This window comes from Triticum dicoccoides, chromosome 3B (genome assembly GCF_002162155.2).
Source record: "Triticum dicoccoides isolate Atlit2015 ecotype Zavitan chromosome 3B, WEW_v2.0, whole genome shotgun sequence".
Classification (NCBI taxonomy): domain Eukaryota; kingdom Viridiplantae; phylum Streptophyta; class Magnoliopsida; order Poales; family Poaceae; genus Triticum; species Triticum dicoccoides.
In genome coordinates this window covers 13,484,019-13,499,066 of record NC_041385.1, presented here as the reverse complement: position 1 = coordinate 13,499,066, position 15,048 = coordinate 13,484,019, and the positions used below count along the sequence as shown (strand labels likewise).

Sequence of the window (15,048 nt, the reverse complement as noted above, 5' to 3'; positions counted from 1 at the left end):
TCGCGTTCGTTACTTTGATAAATTGATATGTGGGTGAACCGGTGATTGGGTACTGCCCTTCCTTGGACAAGCATCCCGATTATGATTAATCCCTCTCGCAAGCATCCGCAACTACGAAAGAAGAATTAAGGTAAACCTAACCATAGCATGAAACATATGGATCCAAATCAGCCCCTTACGAAGCAACGCATAAACTAGGGTTTAAGCTTTTGTCACTCTAGCAACCCATCATCTACTTACTACTTTCCAATGCCTTCCCCTAGGCTCAAATCATGGTGAAATGTCATGTAGTCGACGTTCACATAACACCACTAGAGGAGAGACAACATACATCTCATCAAAATATCGAACGAATACCAAATTCACATGATTACTTATAACAAGACTTCTCCCATGTCCTCAGGAACAAACGTAACTACTCATAAATCATATTCATGTTCATAATAAGAGGGGTATTAATATTCATAAAGGATCTGAACATATGATCTTCCACTGAATAAACCAATTAGCATCAACTACAAGGAGTAATCAACACTGCTAGCAACCCAGAGGTACCAATCTGAGGTTTGGGGACAAAGATCTGATATAAGAGATGAACTAGGGTTTGAGAGGAGATGGTGTTGGTGAAGATGTTTATGGAGATTGACCCCCTCCCGATGAGAGGATCGATGGTGATGATGATGGCAACGATTTCCCCCTCCCGGAGGGATGTTTCCCCGATAGAATAGCTCCGCCCGAGCCCTAGATTGGTCCTGCCCAGGTTCCGCCTCGAGACGGCGACGCTTCGTCCCGAAAGCTTCCTTATGATTTTTTTTCAGGGCAAAAGACACCATATATAGAAGAATATGGGCACCGGGGGCCTGCCAGGTGGCCCACGAGGCAGCGGGCCGCGCCCAGGGGGTAGGGCGCACCTTCCACCCTCGTGGCTGCTGGGTGGCCCCCCTCTGGTGCTTTCTTCGCCCAATATTTTTATTATATTCCAAAATTGACTTTCGTGGAGTTTCAGGACTTTTGGAGTTGTGCAGAATAGGTCTCTAATATTTGCTCCTTTTCCAGCCCAAAATCCCAGTTGTCGGCATTCTCCCTCTTCGTGTAAACCTTATAAAATAAGAGAGAAAAATGCATAAGTATTGTGACATAATGTGTAGTAACAACCCATAATGCAATAAATATGAATATAAAAGCATGGTGCAAAATGGATGTATTAGCGCTACAGCCCGAAGGGCCGGCGCAGCGACGGAGCGCGTGTCGGTGCAACCGCGGGGACGGCCTCGGGGTGGCGGCGGGGACCGCGTATTGTGGTACTATGACCAGAAGGGGCGACGCAGCAACGATGCGCGAGTCATTGCAGCCGCAAGGAGAACCACGGGACGGCGGTGCTGCGGCCCGACGGGGCGACACAACAGCAACCCTATGCTTGTGAAGGAAATATGCCCTAGAGGCAATAATAAAGTTGTTATTTATATTTCCTTATATCATGATAAATGTTTATTATTCATGCTAGAATTGTATTAACCAGAAACTTAGTACATGTGTGAATACATAGACAAACCATAGTGTCCCTGGTATGCCTCTACTTGACTAGCTCGTTAATCAAAGATGGTTATGTTTCCTAACCATAGACATGTGTTGTCATTTGATGAACGGAATCACATCATTAGGAGAATGATGTGATGGACAAGACCCATCCGTTAGCTTAGCATTATGATCGTTACAGTTTTATTGCTACTGCTTTCTTCATGACTTATACATGTTCCTCTGACTATGAGATTATGCAACTCCCGAATACCGAAGGAACACCTTGTGTGCTATCAAATGTCACAATGTAACTAGGCGATTATAAAGATTCTCTAGAGGTGTCTCCGAAGGTGTTTGTTGAGTTGGCATAGATCGAGATTAGGATTTGTCACTCCGTGTATCGGAGAGGTATCTCTGGGCCCTCTCGGTAATGCTCATCACTATAAGCCTGGCAAGCAATGTGACTAATGAGTCAGTTGCGGGATGAAGCATTACAGAACGAGTAAAGAGACTTGCCTGTAACGAGATTGAACTAGCTAGGTCCGCGCCCACTCTTCGCGCGCCCACTTCAAGGCCACCGCGTCGTTCAGCCCTGGCTCCTCCTTCACGTCAGCGAGCCATGGCTCCGTCTTCACGATGGCGAGGCCTGGCTCCGTCTTCGGCTTGAAGAAGCGGGGAGGAGCCGATGAGGAGGCGCGCCCGTCCTCGTTGATGACGATGCCGGCGCTGCGGGTGCGCCAGCCGAGCGGTGTCTCGGCGGTCTCCGCGGGCTCGGCCTTGACGCCGAGAAACGCGGATGAGCCGGAGGAGCGGGAGGATGAGCGGAGGAGGAAGAAGAGGAGTCGGCCCAACGCGGCATCCATTGGTCGCCGCTCCGGCGGGGAACCGGGACAGCAAGGTACGCCAATGGCGGGCCGTTGCCGCCCTCGAGGTGCTCGAGGACGGCGTGGAGAGTGCGGTCGGGGGCGCCCCACCACAGGCGGCGGCCCTCGCTGTTCTTCGACCCCCACACCACCGTCGCCCTGTTGGTGGAGGCCAGCCGCTGCACCTGCCGGTGTTGGTACTACGCCGCCCAAACCTCGTGGTTGCCGGCAGCGTACTGCGGGAGGCCCCGCTGCTCCTCCGTCGGCGACGCCCGCACGCGGGCGACCTCGTCGATGAAGTAGTCAGGGCGCACGTCGACGTCACGCAGAGGGTGGATGGGGACGCCACCGGCGCTGAGCTTCCACCGCCCCGGCGCGCGCATGTCTGGTGGCGCCGGCGCGTTGGCCTCAAACAGAAGGTACGTCTCCCACTCGTGCAGCGAGCGGCGCCCGAAGACAATGGCCGCCGCCCCATCGCCGGGGAACCTCTCGCCCATCGTGGCGGCTGGGATTAAGAGAGGAGAGGAGCGTCAGCGGCTTGGAGAGAGCTCGGCGACGTGAAGAGAGCTCGTGGCTGTGGGTGGGGTGCGGCCTCAGGTGAAGGGGGAGGCGCTTATGTAACGGCCAGGGAGGATGCGCGCCGTGTGTACGCGTGGTGGGAGGTGGTGTGTCGCCGCGCCCGCGCCGCCCGTGAGGAATCAATGGAAGGCTGACCGGACGGCAGCCTTGTCATTGATTCCCCGCGGAAAACCGAGGCGATGAGGACGACGAGGCACGTGGGGGCGCTGACTCGGTGGGCCTGCCATTCTTTCGCGCCAAAATTGATTGCCCCGGCGCCCCTGGTCGCCCCCAGCACACCGGGTTCGGCCTGGGTCTGCCGACGCCAATTTCAATCTAAACCGGTGAAAAACAGGCTTCTGGGGGCGCGACTGTGCCGATTTTCCGGCGTCGGCGCTGAAAAAACGCCTAGGGGGCCTGTTGGTGGCGCGGCTGGAGATGCTTTAAGTGTATTGCTTCACGCGGTTATTTTAAAATCGACTCGCTCAATTTTAAAATCGGATAGCTTACATATAGCTAAAGCGTAGAAACAAAAAAGCATGTCACGTGTGCATTGGCGAGACTCTTTCTATTCAAGACGGCCTAGACAACAAATGGAGTGTGCAATCACATTCTTAGCCCCTCCCCATCCCTGCCCCGTCGTGGCAGCTATGGAGCTCCAATTTGGAGGAGGAGCAGGTGGTGGAGGGCTCGTGTGGCCTCAGAGCGATTTGGTCGTCGAACTACAGTTCTGGAGAAGGATGAGGTAGTGAAAGAGTCAGGATATTGGGGATCTCGGGGAAGGAAAATTGTATGGGTGGGACTCAGGAGTTGAGATTCGTGAAACTACACTCAGTTCCATAATTGGTCTACGCTTCAGCAGCCGGCGGAGACCACAAGTCAGTGCGAGCACATAACTAGACAATGGCCAGGCTCTTTAACCTCCATGGCTAGCAGTCTAGACTTTAGATTTCGGCAACGAGCTAAGAATAACTACCAACAATTTCTCTAAAAAACTTCCCATAGAAGTGCTTCTACATTATGTCCCTAAATTTTAGGGGAAGTTTTTTGAGACCTACTTTTGGCAGATCCCATGAAACTTCTTCCCCTAAATATATTTTTATTTTACTTTTTATTAAACAAAACTAGATAATGGCCTAGGGTCCGCCCGCCAGTGACATGCATAATTTCCGTAACATTATACTTTCACATGTGGCGAACAAAAAAAGATAAATATGCATTTTTCAAAATGGGTGGACATTTTTTTTGTTGGGCCAGATTTTTTTGTACAGCATACAATTCACAAAAAAATCAAACTATTTTTTCACACGTTTGTGCAGAAGACATATACTTCCATGGATGATTATTTTGAATTTTTTTAAAACTTTTAAATATGTTTTTTAATTATTATTTTATTTAGAAAAAACAGGCCCCATATGGAGCCCAGCCTCCAAAAATTCACACTAGTGTTTGGTTGGGTTTTCTCTTGGCTTTTCCAATTTGCCTTATAAGCCAAAAAAGAAGCTCCTATTTAGGGGCTTTAGACTTTGATTTTGCATAGAATCAATAAAAAGGCTTTCATTTTAAAAGCAGAAAAACAAACCTGCTTGCCTGGTCAGAAGGCCCAGTTTCTTCGTTGTTCGACATGTTTCCTATGATTAAGTGTCCTCATTTATTTCTAAAAGCATGAATAAATGAGAAATGACATGAAAATAAATCTATGTGCCAGCACTCGATATGCCAACTATGTAGCACAAATCATGCCTTTATTCACGGGAAATTTCGGCATGACCTTTGCTAAAAAATGGACATATCGAGCGCCTGAAATTCACCGGAACGGAAATGAATCAACATTCCGGCGTAACATAGGCCACTCGGATCATTTTCCAAACATGACATATCCACATATCACATGTCCAGTTCAAATTTGCATATAAATTCAGCTAATTTTGAAACCTAGCTAAATTCATAACTAAGTAGATAACCTAATTAACATACTGCCCTAACTAAAACCTAAGTAAATTAATCGAAGAACCCTTGCAGAGAGAGAGGGGGGGTTTACAGAGGGTGCAGGGGCGAGGAGGCAGGCCCGACGACGGTCAAGGTTGGGAGGGGAGGAAGCAGAGGAGGGAGGCGAGGGCCGACGGGTCGGGGGCGAGCGCGCCGGGGTCGGGTGCGAGTGCCTGGGTCAGGGGCGAGCGCGCCTGGGTTTTGGTTGTGTTTTCTCTTGGCTTTTCTTATAAGCCGAAAAAGAAGCTCCTATTTAGGGGCTTTAGACTTTGATTTTGCATAGAATCAATAAAAAGGCTTTCATTTTAAAAGCAGAAAAACAAACCTGCTTGCCTGGTTTCTTATGGTTTCAGCCGTGCATGTATATTTAGCTGTTATTTCTGTTTCATTTCTTGCAAAATACATATGCACAAAAATGCTCATATTTGCAAGATATGCCAGTAGAACAAAGCATCGTGCAAGATATAACAGAGCGGATGCATTGTGCAAGGCATAACTCAGCAAGTACAAAATTTGGACAATCATTTGGAGCTTGGTATTCCATCCACCTCATGTGAAAACCTGCTGCTAAATCACTGTGTGATACAGAGTAAATCACAATCATTTGCAAAGAGAAAGAACATGAATCGAACGTCTAAACTTTGCCTCAATCATTCTTTTGTGTAAGATGAGCACCACACACGGCAGTTCTATGAAAATCAAACGAAACATTTACCACCTAGTAAAATGTAACGAAACCATCCTCTGCATCATCATATGAACAACAGGAGAGAGCGAAAAATTCCCATGTCAGCTTTTTGCCAACGCTGATAAAACAAGCAGTGTATTCAAGTACTGCACCCGCAGGTAACGAACAACTAACAGACCTCAGCTCAGACAGTTTGTACTTGGTGCCTACTGAGCTCCTGTCCCTAGTAAACACCTCGGCAGCAGCAGCTCATCATATAGCTGGATCTTCTAGGTCGGCAGTGGACAGGTTATTGATTCGTGGATACGCTGCCTTTTCGCTCAGCTGGTTTTGAGCCCAAATCAACATCTTCAACAGGCTAGGGAGTTTTGGATCTGCCAATATGAACGCAAAGATCAAGGATCTTCTATAAAACAAAAACTCTGCCACAAGCATGCTAGCAGTTCGAAAGAGCCCAAACACAGCAACGAAAGTTTCATTCTGCTTCAAATGTATGAAACGGCAATCGAAAAGCAAAGCAGCACTGAGATGAAAAGTTTTAAAATTTTGTGTAGTTAATATGAATCTTATATAAATAAAACGTGAGAAGATTCATCCTGATTTCTTTCAACAGCACATCTCAAAAGATGTTTGACAAGTAGTATCCCTACGCAGTTATTTCACCAATGTTAATCAGTGTTTTTCTATATTGACCGCTGGTCACACATGATAAGCTTAAGGGCAAACTGTTTTGAACATGGCAGTACTTGGTTATACAAAGTACTAATGTTTAAGTCAGGTAACCTTCATCTCAAAAAAAAGTCTGGTAACCTTCTGGTATATTTAGTTTAAATACACCATGTTTTTGTGCATAGTTCTAGAATAAGAATTACACTTGTCAGTCTGATCTCTTTTTCTACCAAAAGGTAGCTTATTATAAAATAAGAAATATGGTATCATTTCATATGACACGGGCATGCAGGTACACTTCAGTGACAATAAATCATCAAAAAGATAAGCAAATAAAAAGGGTATCACAACATATACATGCGTCTGCAACTTAGTACATACCTTTCTCATGGCTTTGGCTTGTAAGGATGGCGGCGTTAACTTCACTTGCTGTCTTCAAACGTTGAGAAACATCCAATAGTTCCCCGTATGGGCAGTTCTTTACATCTTCAAAAACCAAAAGTGCTACTGTTTTCTCTATTTCCTCGAGAAAGGCTAGCTGCAAAATTTCACAGACCAAAAGTAAGGTCACAGAATGCTCTTAAATGCAGTGGTATTAACGGGAAAAACTAGCTACCAGGAGGAATTGCATTGTAATCGATATAGGTTCGAACACTGACTCTTAACCAAGGTAAGGGGGATAATTTTTTTTTACTGAAGATTACATTTTCTTCGCCTCTTGGTGCAAGTTCTTCTTGAGCAAACTCCAAAGCTTCATGTATTTTCCCCACACGAATCAACTCTATCAGCTTTTGTTGCTGCAGATGGAAGTATATTTCGGGATTCGTATCAAGAATCTGCAGATGGAAGTATAGTCAGGATATGAAGTCAAAATTCAACGTACCCCACTATGAAAAATGCACAATTGGACCCTCAGCTCTATAGAACTCATACAAAACTTCACTCAGCAGTATACAAACAATATAAATATACCACCGGCTGAAAAACAAGCAAATGTAGTTTTGTCAATCAAACATAGATGCAATTTCTGATACGCATATACCTAAGCTTCACATAGAAAAAGAACAACTTCTAGCAAAAAAAAAAAACAAGCATGGTCCAAAGACAAACCACATCTATCACCAGTACTGGATTAACAATTTGGTCAACAGTGACATGTGAAATTAATTACTGTTACATCATTGCTCACCAGCAACACATAATGGAGAACCCAGAATGTCCTTAGCACACACAGGCATACAGCAAAGTACCCAAAAACTGCAAGATCATTGCCCTCCTCCATTCTTACTAAAATTCTAAGCAATAAATGCAGTTTTTTTTGGTTGAAAGAAAGGGGTCTCCCCCCAGCCCCTAGCTTTATTAAGCAGAGGCCAAAACCGGCGACAAACGCAGTTTTCTCAATCAAACAAAGATGTAATTTCTGAACCGCATATTCCTAAGTTCCACGTAGAAGAAAAACTTCTAGCAAAAGGCAAGTACAGTCCAAAGACAAACCACATCGATCATCAGTACTGAATTCACACTTTGATCCACTATGCTATGGGGTAGTATTATTTCTCTTATCTGAAATTGATTGTTGCTTGATTGTTGCATACAGGCATACAGCAAAGTTACCCAAACTACCTCCCCCAATCTCACTTTTCAGATACTCCAACACCAACACCGAAATACGAACCGAAACTGCGAGCAAGAGAGGCGGAGCCAAACCGTGGGGTTGAGATCGTTGATCCTCTCGATAGCCTCCTGGACGTTCCCCGACTGAACCGCCTTCTTCACCTCCATCCGGTCGGTGATGGTCGCCAGGTCAATCTCCGCTGCAGCACAAAAACCGCATCAATCAGGCCGCACTCCGTGCCCAATCCATGAATCTTAATCACACTGCGGGCGAGCGAGAGGGGCTCGATTGCGCGCGAGCGCGCGGGCAAAGGCGTACGGTACGTTGGGTGCCGGACTCGACGCGGAAGCGGTCGGCGGCGTCGACGAAGCCCTCGGTGACGAGGAAGTTCATGACGAGGCGGTTCATGTCCTCCTTGCGGATCTTGACGTCGCGCAGCTTCCCCTCCCACTCCTCGCGCGTCACCACCTTCTTCGAGGTCGCCATGGGGCGCGGGGGAGGGGTTGACTTCGCCGCGATGAGGGGGAGAGGGGAGCGGCGAGGGCGGCAACGGCGACGCGCGCGAGAGGATGAGGTGCTTTGGGGAGGGCGGCGTGGGGCGGGATTGAGGCGTCGGCGGTGAGGTACGGCGCGGCGGCGTCGCTAGGGCAGGCGGCGGCGGACTGGAGCCGCTTGGGCTTGGTTGGGTTGGTAGGGGAAAACGATGGGGGTGGGTTGGTAATTTAATTTTCTTTCAGATGGTGGGCTGGGCTGACTACCTGGACTCTGACTGACCTTTACACGGCTGGCAAGCTTTTTCTCTTTATTTTATTTCCTGTTTATTTGCTATTGATTTTCCCCTTTTCTTTTCTTTTCTTTTCTTGTTTCACTTTTTATTAATTTTTTATAAATATTATTTTAATTTGGTTCTTATTTTCTTTGTTAAAATTCATTTCATTCAAAATTGTTTGGCATGTATTTGTTTTATAAACAATTTAACACGGTTATTCAATGCGCATTTAAAGAATGTTTATTGTGTATTTTTTAATGTTTAGAATATATAAGTAAAGTTTATGGTGGTTTAAAAAAATTAATCATATTTTTAAAATGTCCATCACATATTCTGAAAAAAAAATGCAACCATACAAAAGAAGCATTTTTTGTTGTATTAACAAATGAGCACCCATACAAAAAAGTCTATCGTGTGCTTTTTTGAGTGTCCATCACGTATATAAAATTTGAACATGTATTTTTAATGTTATTTCCTTTCTTCTTATTTGTCAATGCCAGGTATTACATGTGCTTTCTGTGATGGCAAGGGTAGTACTATCCAGATTGAAGGTATTGTTCCCAAATCATGTATCCCCACTGTATTGTCCTTCTGCAGTTACATTAAAAGAATTTAGATACGTGTGTTTGAGCTAAAGTAGTGTGGAAAGCTTTGGGGTCTTCAAGAAATGGCCTCCAGGCCCTTGTCTCGAACCGATCTGGTGGTGTCGTGCTTGCGATTATCCTTGGAGATCAAAGGCGTAATCCAACCACACTGGAAGATCTCGGCTTCCAAGAGTCTATCTTGGTTGGATCTTGGTACATCTGGTGGCAGAGAAGGAAAGTTGTGAAAGGCGAAGGTGTGGCAACTCCTTCCAAAACAGCACTTGCCATACTATAGGAAATATGCCCTAGAGGCAAATACTAAATATTATTTTTATTTCTATGTACATAATTATGTTTATATTTTGTGCTATAACTGCTATGGTTCTCGTGTCTGCAATGACCACGAGGCTCGGATGAAAACTCATACGCACATGTGGAATAGTAAATGGTAAAATAGATTTCCTAGTCTAGCCTCTAAGACTAGCTCAAGTGTTGCATGATGGTTCTGTTTTTCTGATCATGGGCATGAGTATGCCGACAAGTTTGAGGACACAATGTTAGAAGAACAGTTGTGTTGACTGACCAAATTGTTGTTATGCTATGAGATTCATTCATAATAAGTTAATGGTTTATAACACAGATAAAGTTAAACGTTTGCATAATTTCTTAGACCATGAAGGTACCGAGTTTCTTCATACTTGCCTCGTGAACTTTGGGGTTTGTTAAACGTCATCCATAACAAGGTGCTATTATGGCGGCTTACGGGTTCGTAGAAAAGTATGACAAGGGACTAGATAGCTCAAGACTAAGATTTGCTCATCTGACGATGGAGAGATATTAGGCCCTCTCGGTGTTACGGTATCTATCATCGTTTGGACAGGCACAGTGTGGTTTGATCACAGGGAAGCCAGAACGCGGTAACAAGAAAAGAGAACAAAAATGTTAATGAGGTAATATGCATAGTGAACAACTTATCGATTCACGGGGATGCCATTAAATCTAACCTCGGGTATTTGTAACATATCGTGAAGCAACGGGAACATCATTTGATAACTACAATTTCACTCGAATATTTATTCGTGTGGGTATAGGGGTCAATATGGATGTCCACGGTTCTTCTATTGATCATTGATCGAAAGAGGTTCCGGTCATGTCTATACTTCACCGAATCTACAGGGTCACACACTTAAGGGTCATCTATTTGCTGAGTACTAGTCCGGGAGTCCGAGAGAAAGTCACGGGGAAATTTTTGGAGATAACGGTTTTAGCGAGAAAATAGGAAGTGTTTTGGAGAAAGCATAAATTGTTTCAGGGAAACACATCATACCCGAAATGTTTCAGATGGCGTTTGGTAATTTTGGAGGGTGCCAAAAATGTTCTGGCACTGCCAGGAATTTTCCGGAGGAAATGCATGTGCGGAAACATCTTGTCCTGGTGTGGGGCGACAAGATCCCATAAATCATGGAAGTGCGTTATGGGGGCGCCCCCTTTTGGGTGGGGTGGGTGGAGGGGGGGCTGGAGAACACCTCTCATATTTGGTGGAGCATGTTTTGCGGGAGCTGGGGCCCCCATGAGGGAGCCCAAGGTGTGGCCGGCCAAGGGTGGAAAGGCCCCCCATGGGGCTTTTCTCCCACCTTTGGTGGGTCGCTTTTCCCCTCCCTCTACCCCTTGCTCACACTATAAAAGGAGGAAGAGAGGAGCTCTCAAACTCACTCAAGTCTCTCCAAGTTTCTGACCACAAGGCATGCAATGATCTGTCAATCTTTCTCTCTCTCCATGAAATAGTTTCGTAGCGCCAGAATATCAAGTGACCATAGTAAACCACAAGTAGAGAGTTGGGGTTACGCATTTCCGACGAGACGGAGACGAGGATGTATTCCGATGTTCACTTCCTTGAAGGGGAGCTAATACATTAAAGGGGTGGGTATTACCATGATGGCATACCAACACTACAAAGACTCACCCTATTCTGCTTGAGATATCAGAATGATTCGGATTCTCAACCACTTAGTGGTAGACCTTGAGGCGGCCTTCAAACCTTCACAAAGATTTGGGATAAATCACAACAAGTTTATCCTCATCAAAGAACTCCTATCGCCTAAGAGTCTCCAACCTTCAAAAGTTGAGGGCAAATGCCAAGGACCGAATTTCAGCTCAACACAAAACTGAATGGTCAAAGTGTGCGGAATGGGTTTATCTTGCTTTGGGATGCTTTACTCTTGAGTTTATCGAATAATTTCTCCAAGAACCAAAGGCTTAGGGTTTGGGAGAGGTGGAAAAGAAATGTTGCAGCCATGGCAAATTTGCTTATTACGGTGCTAATCCAAATGTAAAAAATCCATCCCGCTTTAGTAAATTTCTTTGCACAATAAAGCATGCGTGTTGGATCCATGCAACACACAGGAGGAAGCCTAGCAAAGCATGTGCGATGAGTGGCACACGGCTCAAAGAGAACATGTGCGACAGGACCCAACAACACACGCCCTCAAAACTTGTGAACTGTGCACGATGAACACATCATCCCGGATGATAGTTCAGATGCCTCAACAAGCAGCAAGGACGATGTGGGTGCTAGCAACAATTTTTTTGCGAGCAAATACTTCAAATCAGCCTATTCGCAAGAGGGATCATATATGGAAGAAACCTGGAGTGGGAGTTGTTAAAATAAATGTTGATGCTTCTTTTCATGCGGATAATTTCACATGATCTTGTGGTGTCATTGCCCGCCACGGTAAGTTCCTAGGTGCAGCAACTCATCTATAGCATGTGGCCAGTATAGAAGCAGCAGAACTAATCGCTATTCAATGTGGTTTAAATCTTGGAGCAAATTTGGGGTGCATGAATTTGGCAGTCGAGTCTGACTGTCTCAAAGCGCTTGAGGCCATGTCTGACCCAAACGAATATATGGGAACATCTGTGCCAATCATAGCCGAGTGTTCCTGTCGGTGTCAGAACCGGCAGACCTCGGGGTAGGGGGTCCCGAGCTGTGGATCTAGGATCGATGGGTAACAGGAGATGGGGGACATGATATTTACCTAGGTTCGGACCCTCTCTAAGAGGTAAAACCCTACTCCTGCTTGATTATATGCGATGTGTATGTTTACAGAGTTGATCTACCTCGAGATCGTTACGAGCTAACCCTAGGCTACGGGGGATGAAGATAGTTCTCCCTCTAATGACTACAACCCTCGGTTTATAAGACACCGATAGGGTTAAGGTTACCGAAGATAGATTACAATTAGGAATTAAAGAGATCCTACGCCTTCTTGACTTGGAGGGCACACCACGGCTTCATAGATCTCCTGTCATAGTACGGCTCCACCAGTCTGGCCCAGGTACAATGGGACGTCGCCCCGAGGACCCCTTAGTACATCACTCCCTCAGTTCCCTTCTGGCACTGGAGTTTGCTAGTATCACTTTTGATCACTATAGTGGAGAGGCCAATCCGGTAGCAGATGCTTTAGCAAAACACTGTATTAGTTCTGACAAGTTTGAAGCATGGGAAATAGTCATCCCTGACTTTATTCTTCACCACTATGTAAACGATCTGGCTATCATTCGATGAATAAAGTCTATGATGCTAAAAAAACATCATCCCGGACGTGTGCAAGTACAATATCGTGTACGTGGAAGTGGAACCCACACCTCCTCGCTCACACGCTTATTTTCTCAAACCCATGTACAACCCAAACCAATCATACACATTCTAAATATACTAAATCTGGCCAGGTTTGATTTACCCTTTTTTTTTTACCTTTTCTTATCAGTGAAAAAGGGTCCAATCAGGAGGTGACACGTCATTTACTGGGGGATATGACCGGGTGCGATTCTGGGTGAGCCTAGCAATTCCGAAGGAAATATGCAACATTCTTTTTGCTGTGTCAGTTTATGCATGTGTTTGATTTATTTATTTTTTGAGGGGATGCATGTGTTTGATTTGACCACGTCTGTTTGTTGGAAATCTGCATGTGATGAGCCCGCCTCTTGTGACTTGCGTCGCTTCCCTTCGCATGCGGTTGTCTGGAGGTTTCCTTCTTGATATTCTCCCCACCGCTTTATCTACAATTCCCAATGCGGCCGCCGCCTTGCCGCCCTTGAATCGTGCCCTCTCGAAGGCCCTGGGAAGAAGAAGAAGAATACCATAATATCCTCCACCGCCTTTGTAGTACACCTATAAAAGGTCCCCCAGCCTTCAGTCAAGGGCGTTCTCCCTAATCCATTAACGTAGCTTCATCTCCATCTTCCTCAATTCTCCACCACTTCCACCAGCAACGACTCGCCGAGAGCGACAGCGAGATGGGCAGGGTGGCGGCCAAGCAGCCAGGGTTCGGTGGCGGCCTGAGCCGGTTATATCGTCGAGCCAGGCGCGCTGGAACTCGGCGACGATGACGCGGTGGTGCTTAGCGGCAGTGAGGGCGCCTCTGTAGCATGATGGTCGCCAGGCTGCTCCATCAGCCCGCCGCTCGGCTTCACGTGTAGCAGCCGTCGCCGACGGTGCCGCTACCCGAGGCGGCCTCCTCCCCGTCGACCTTCTTTGCGGCGCCGGTCGGGCTGGTGAGGATCGGCCGCAGCTTCAGCCCGTCGAGCCGCTCGGCCGCAGCCCTAGGCTTCGACGACGGGTGGATGCGGGCCACGGTGGTGGCTGGCTTCGTGGTCGTGCAAGCTACGACCTCCACTTTGAGCCGGCGAGAGAAGACGGACGCACATGTGCCCCAGCGCGCGAGGCAGCCTACCAAGGCCCGTAGCCGGTAGCTCACAGGACCGTATCAACAACTTGCCGTGTACGGCGTCCTCCTTCGTTCTAGCCTCCTTGGTCGGTCCATCGACTGAGCGCACCACCGACGCATGCGAGGCCGCATCCACTGTCACCGCCATGAGGAGCTGTAGGCCCTCTCAGGCGCGAACGTCGTTGCCGGAGGAAACCAGCTTGCTTGCTGGCCTGCATCCCGCGACAATGGACGACGCGCGCAGCCTCGCAGGACGGCGGTGGTTTGTGGGACGAAGCCGACGGAGGATGGGAGATGCCTGAGGCTGGTTCATTTGCGGCCTCCTCACGGTGGCCACGGCCAGCAGCGACAACGGGATTGATGGTGAAATTGTCCGTGCCCAACGCCCACAATCTCGCCTTCCACCCGCGTTTCAGCGCCGCAAGAACGTCGACCGCTGGTGGAACAAGGTCTTCCAGCGGGAGGCCTGGGCGTACGTCAAGAACCTGCAGCGCCTGCCGACGTCCGACGCAGTGCAGGACCAGCAGCAGCCGCGGTCCGGCGAGCCGTGCGACGGCAGTAGCAACAGCAACAACTACGAGCGCGACCAGTACACCGACGCGAGCGACGGCAGCCACAGCAACTACCAGCGCAACCAGTCCGGCGAGAAACATACGACGGGCCGACGGCAGCAAGCACAGCAGCTACAAGTGCTGAGCCGGTCGGGCGACGAGTGAGAGCTTGGAACTGAGAACGCGTTGATGGGCGCATGTTGTTTGCTTATTTTGTGGATGCAGGGGTTTAGAAGTGCAAGTCCACAGCCTGCAAATGTGTTTTGTTTGAACTGGTACTGTTTTTTCCCTGCCGTTATTGATCGCGATGGTCTCCTGGTGTAAAGATGTTTGCTACTTTCTTGATGAAATTGAAGTCTTTCTTGTGTGTGAAAGAAAGTCCAATTTCACTTTACACCTGAAGTCTTGAGTAAACGGCTCCCAGGCTGCCTTACAAGGTGATAGCATGCGTAATTAGTACTACCACTTAGTACTTGGATATGGCTGTGTAACGTTTCCTGTGTGCTACACGCAAAAA

General features: G+C 47.3%; 1 protein-coding gene across 1 annotated transcript; it reads right to left on the bottom strand.

The window, feature by feature from the left end:
* Positions 1 to 5,545: 5,545 nt before the first annotated feature.
* On the bottom strand, positions 5,546 to 8,514 carry LOC119274396 (protein GID8 homolog). The gene is made up of 5 exons (XM_037555092.1): positions 8,224 to 8,514; positions 7,993 to 8,099; positions 6,990 to 7,121; positions 6,667 to 6,823; positions 5,546 to 5,990 (listed from the first exon to the last, which is right to left on the bottom strand). Exons 1-5 carry the CDS (start codon positions 8,384 to 8,386, stop codon positions 5,869 to 5,871), a joined length of 681 nt encoding a protein of 226 aa, XP_037410989.1. The 5' UTR covers positions 8,387 to 8,514; the 3' UTR covers positions 5,546 to 5,868.
* Positions 8,515 to 15,048: the final 6,534 nt, after the last annotated feature.

Excerpts from the sequence above, each read along its gene's own strand:
- LOC119274396 (XM_037555092.1), bottom strand. The coding sequence starts at position 8,386 with ATGGCGACCTCGAAGAAGGTGGTGACGCGCGAGGAGTGGGAGGGGAAG. Across the intron at positions 8,100-8,223 it reads CGTCGAGTCCGGCACCCAAC|CGGAGATTGACCTGGCGACC; the intron begins GTACCGTACGCC and ends TTTGTGCTGCAG. Across the intron at positions 5,991-6,666 it reads AAGCCAAAGCCATGAGAAAG|ATCCAAAACTCCCTAGCCTG; the intron begins GTATGTACTAAG and ends TCATATTGGCAG.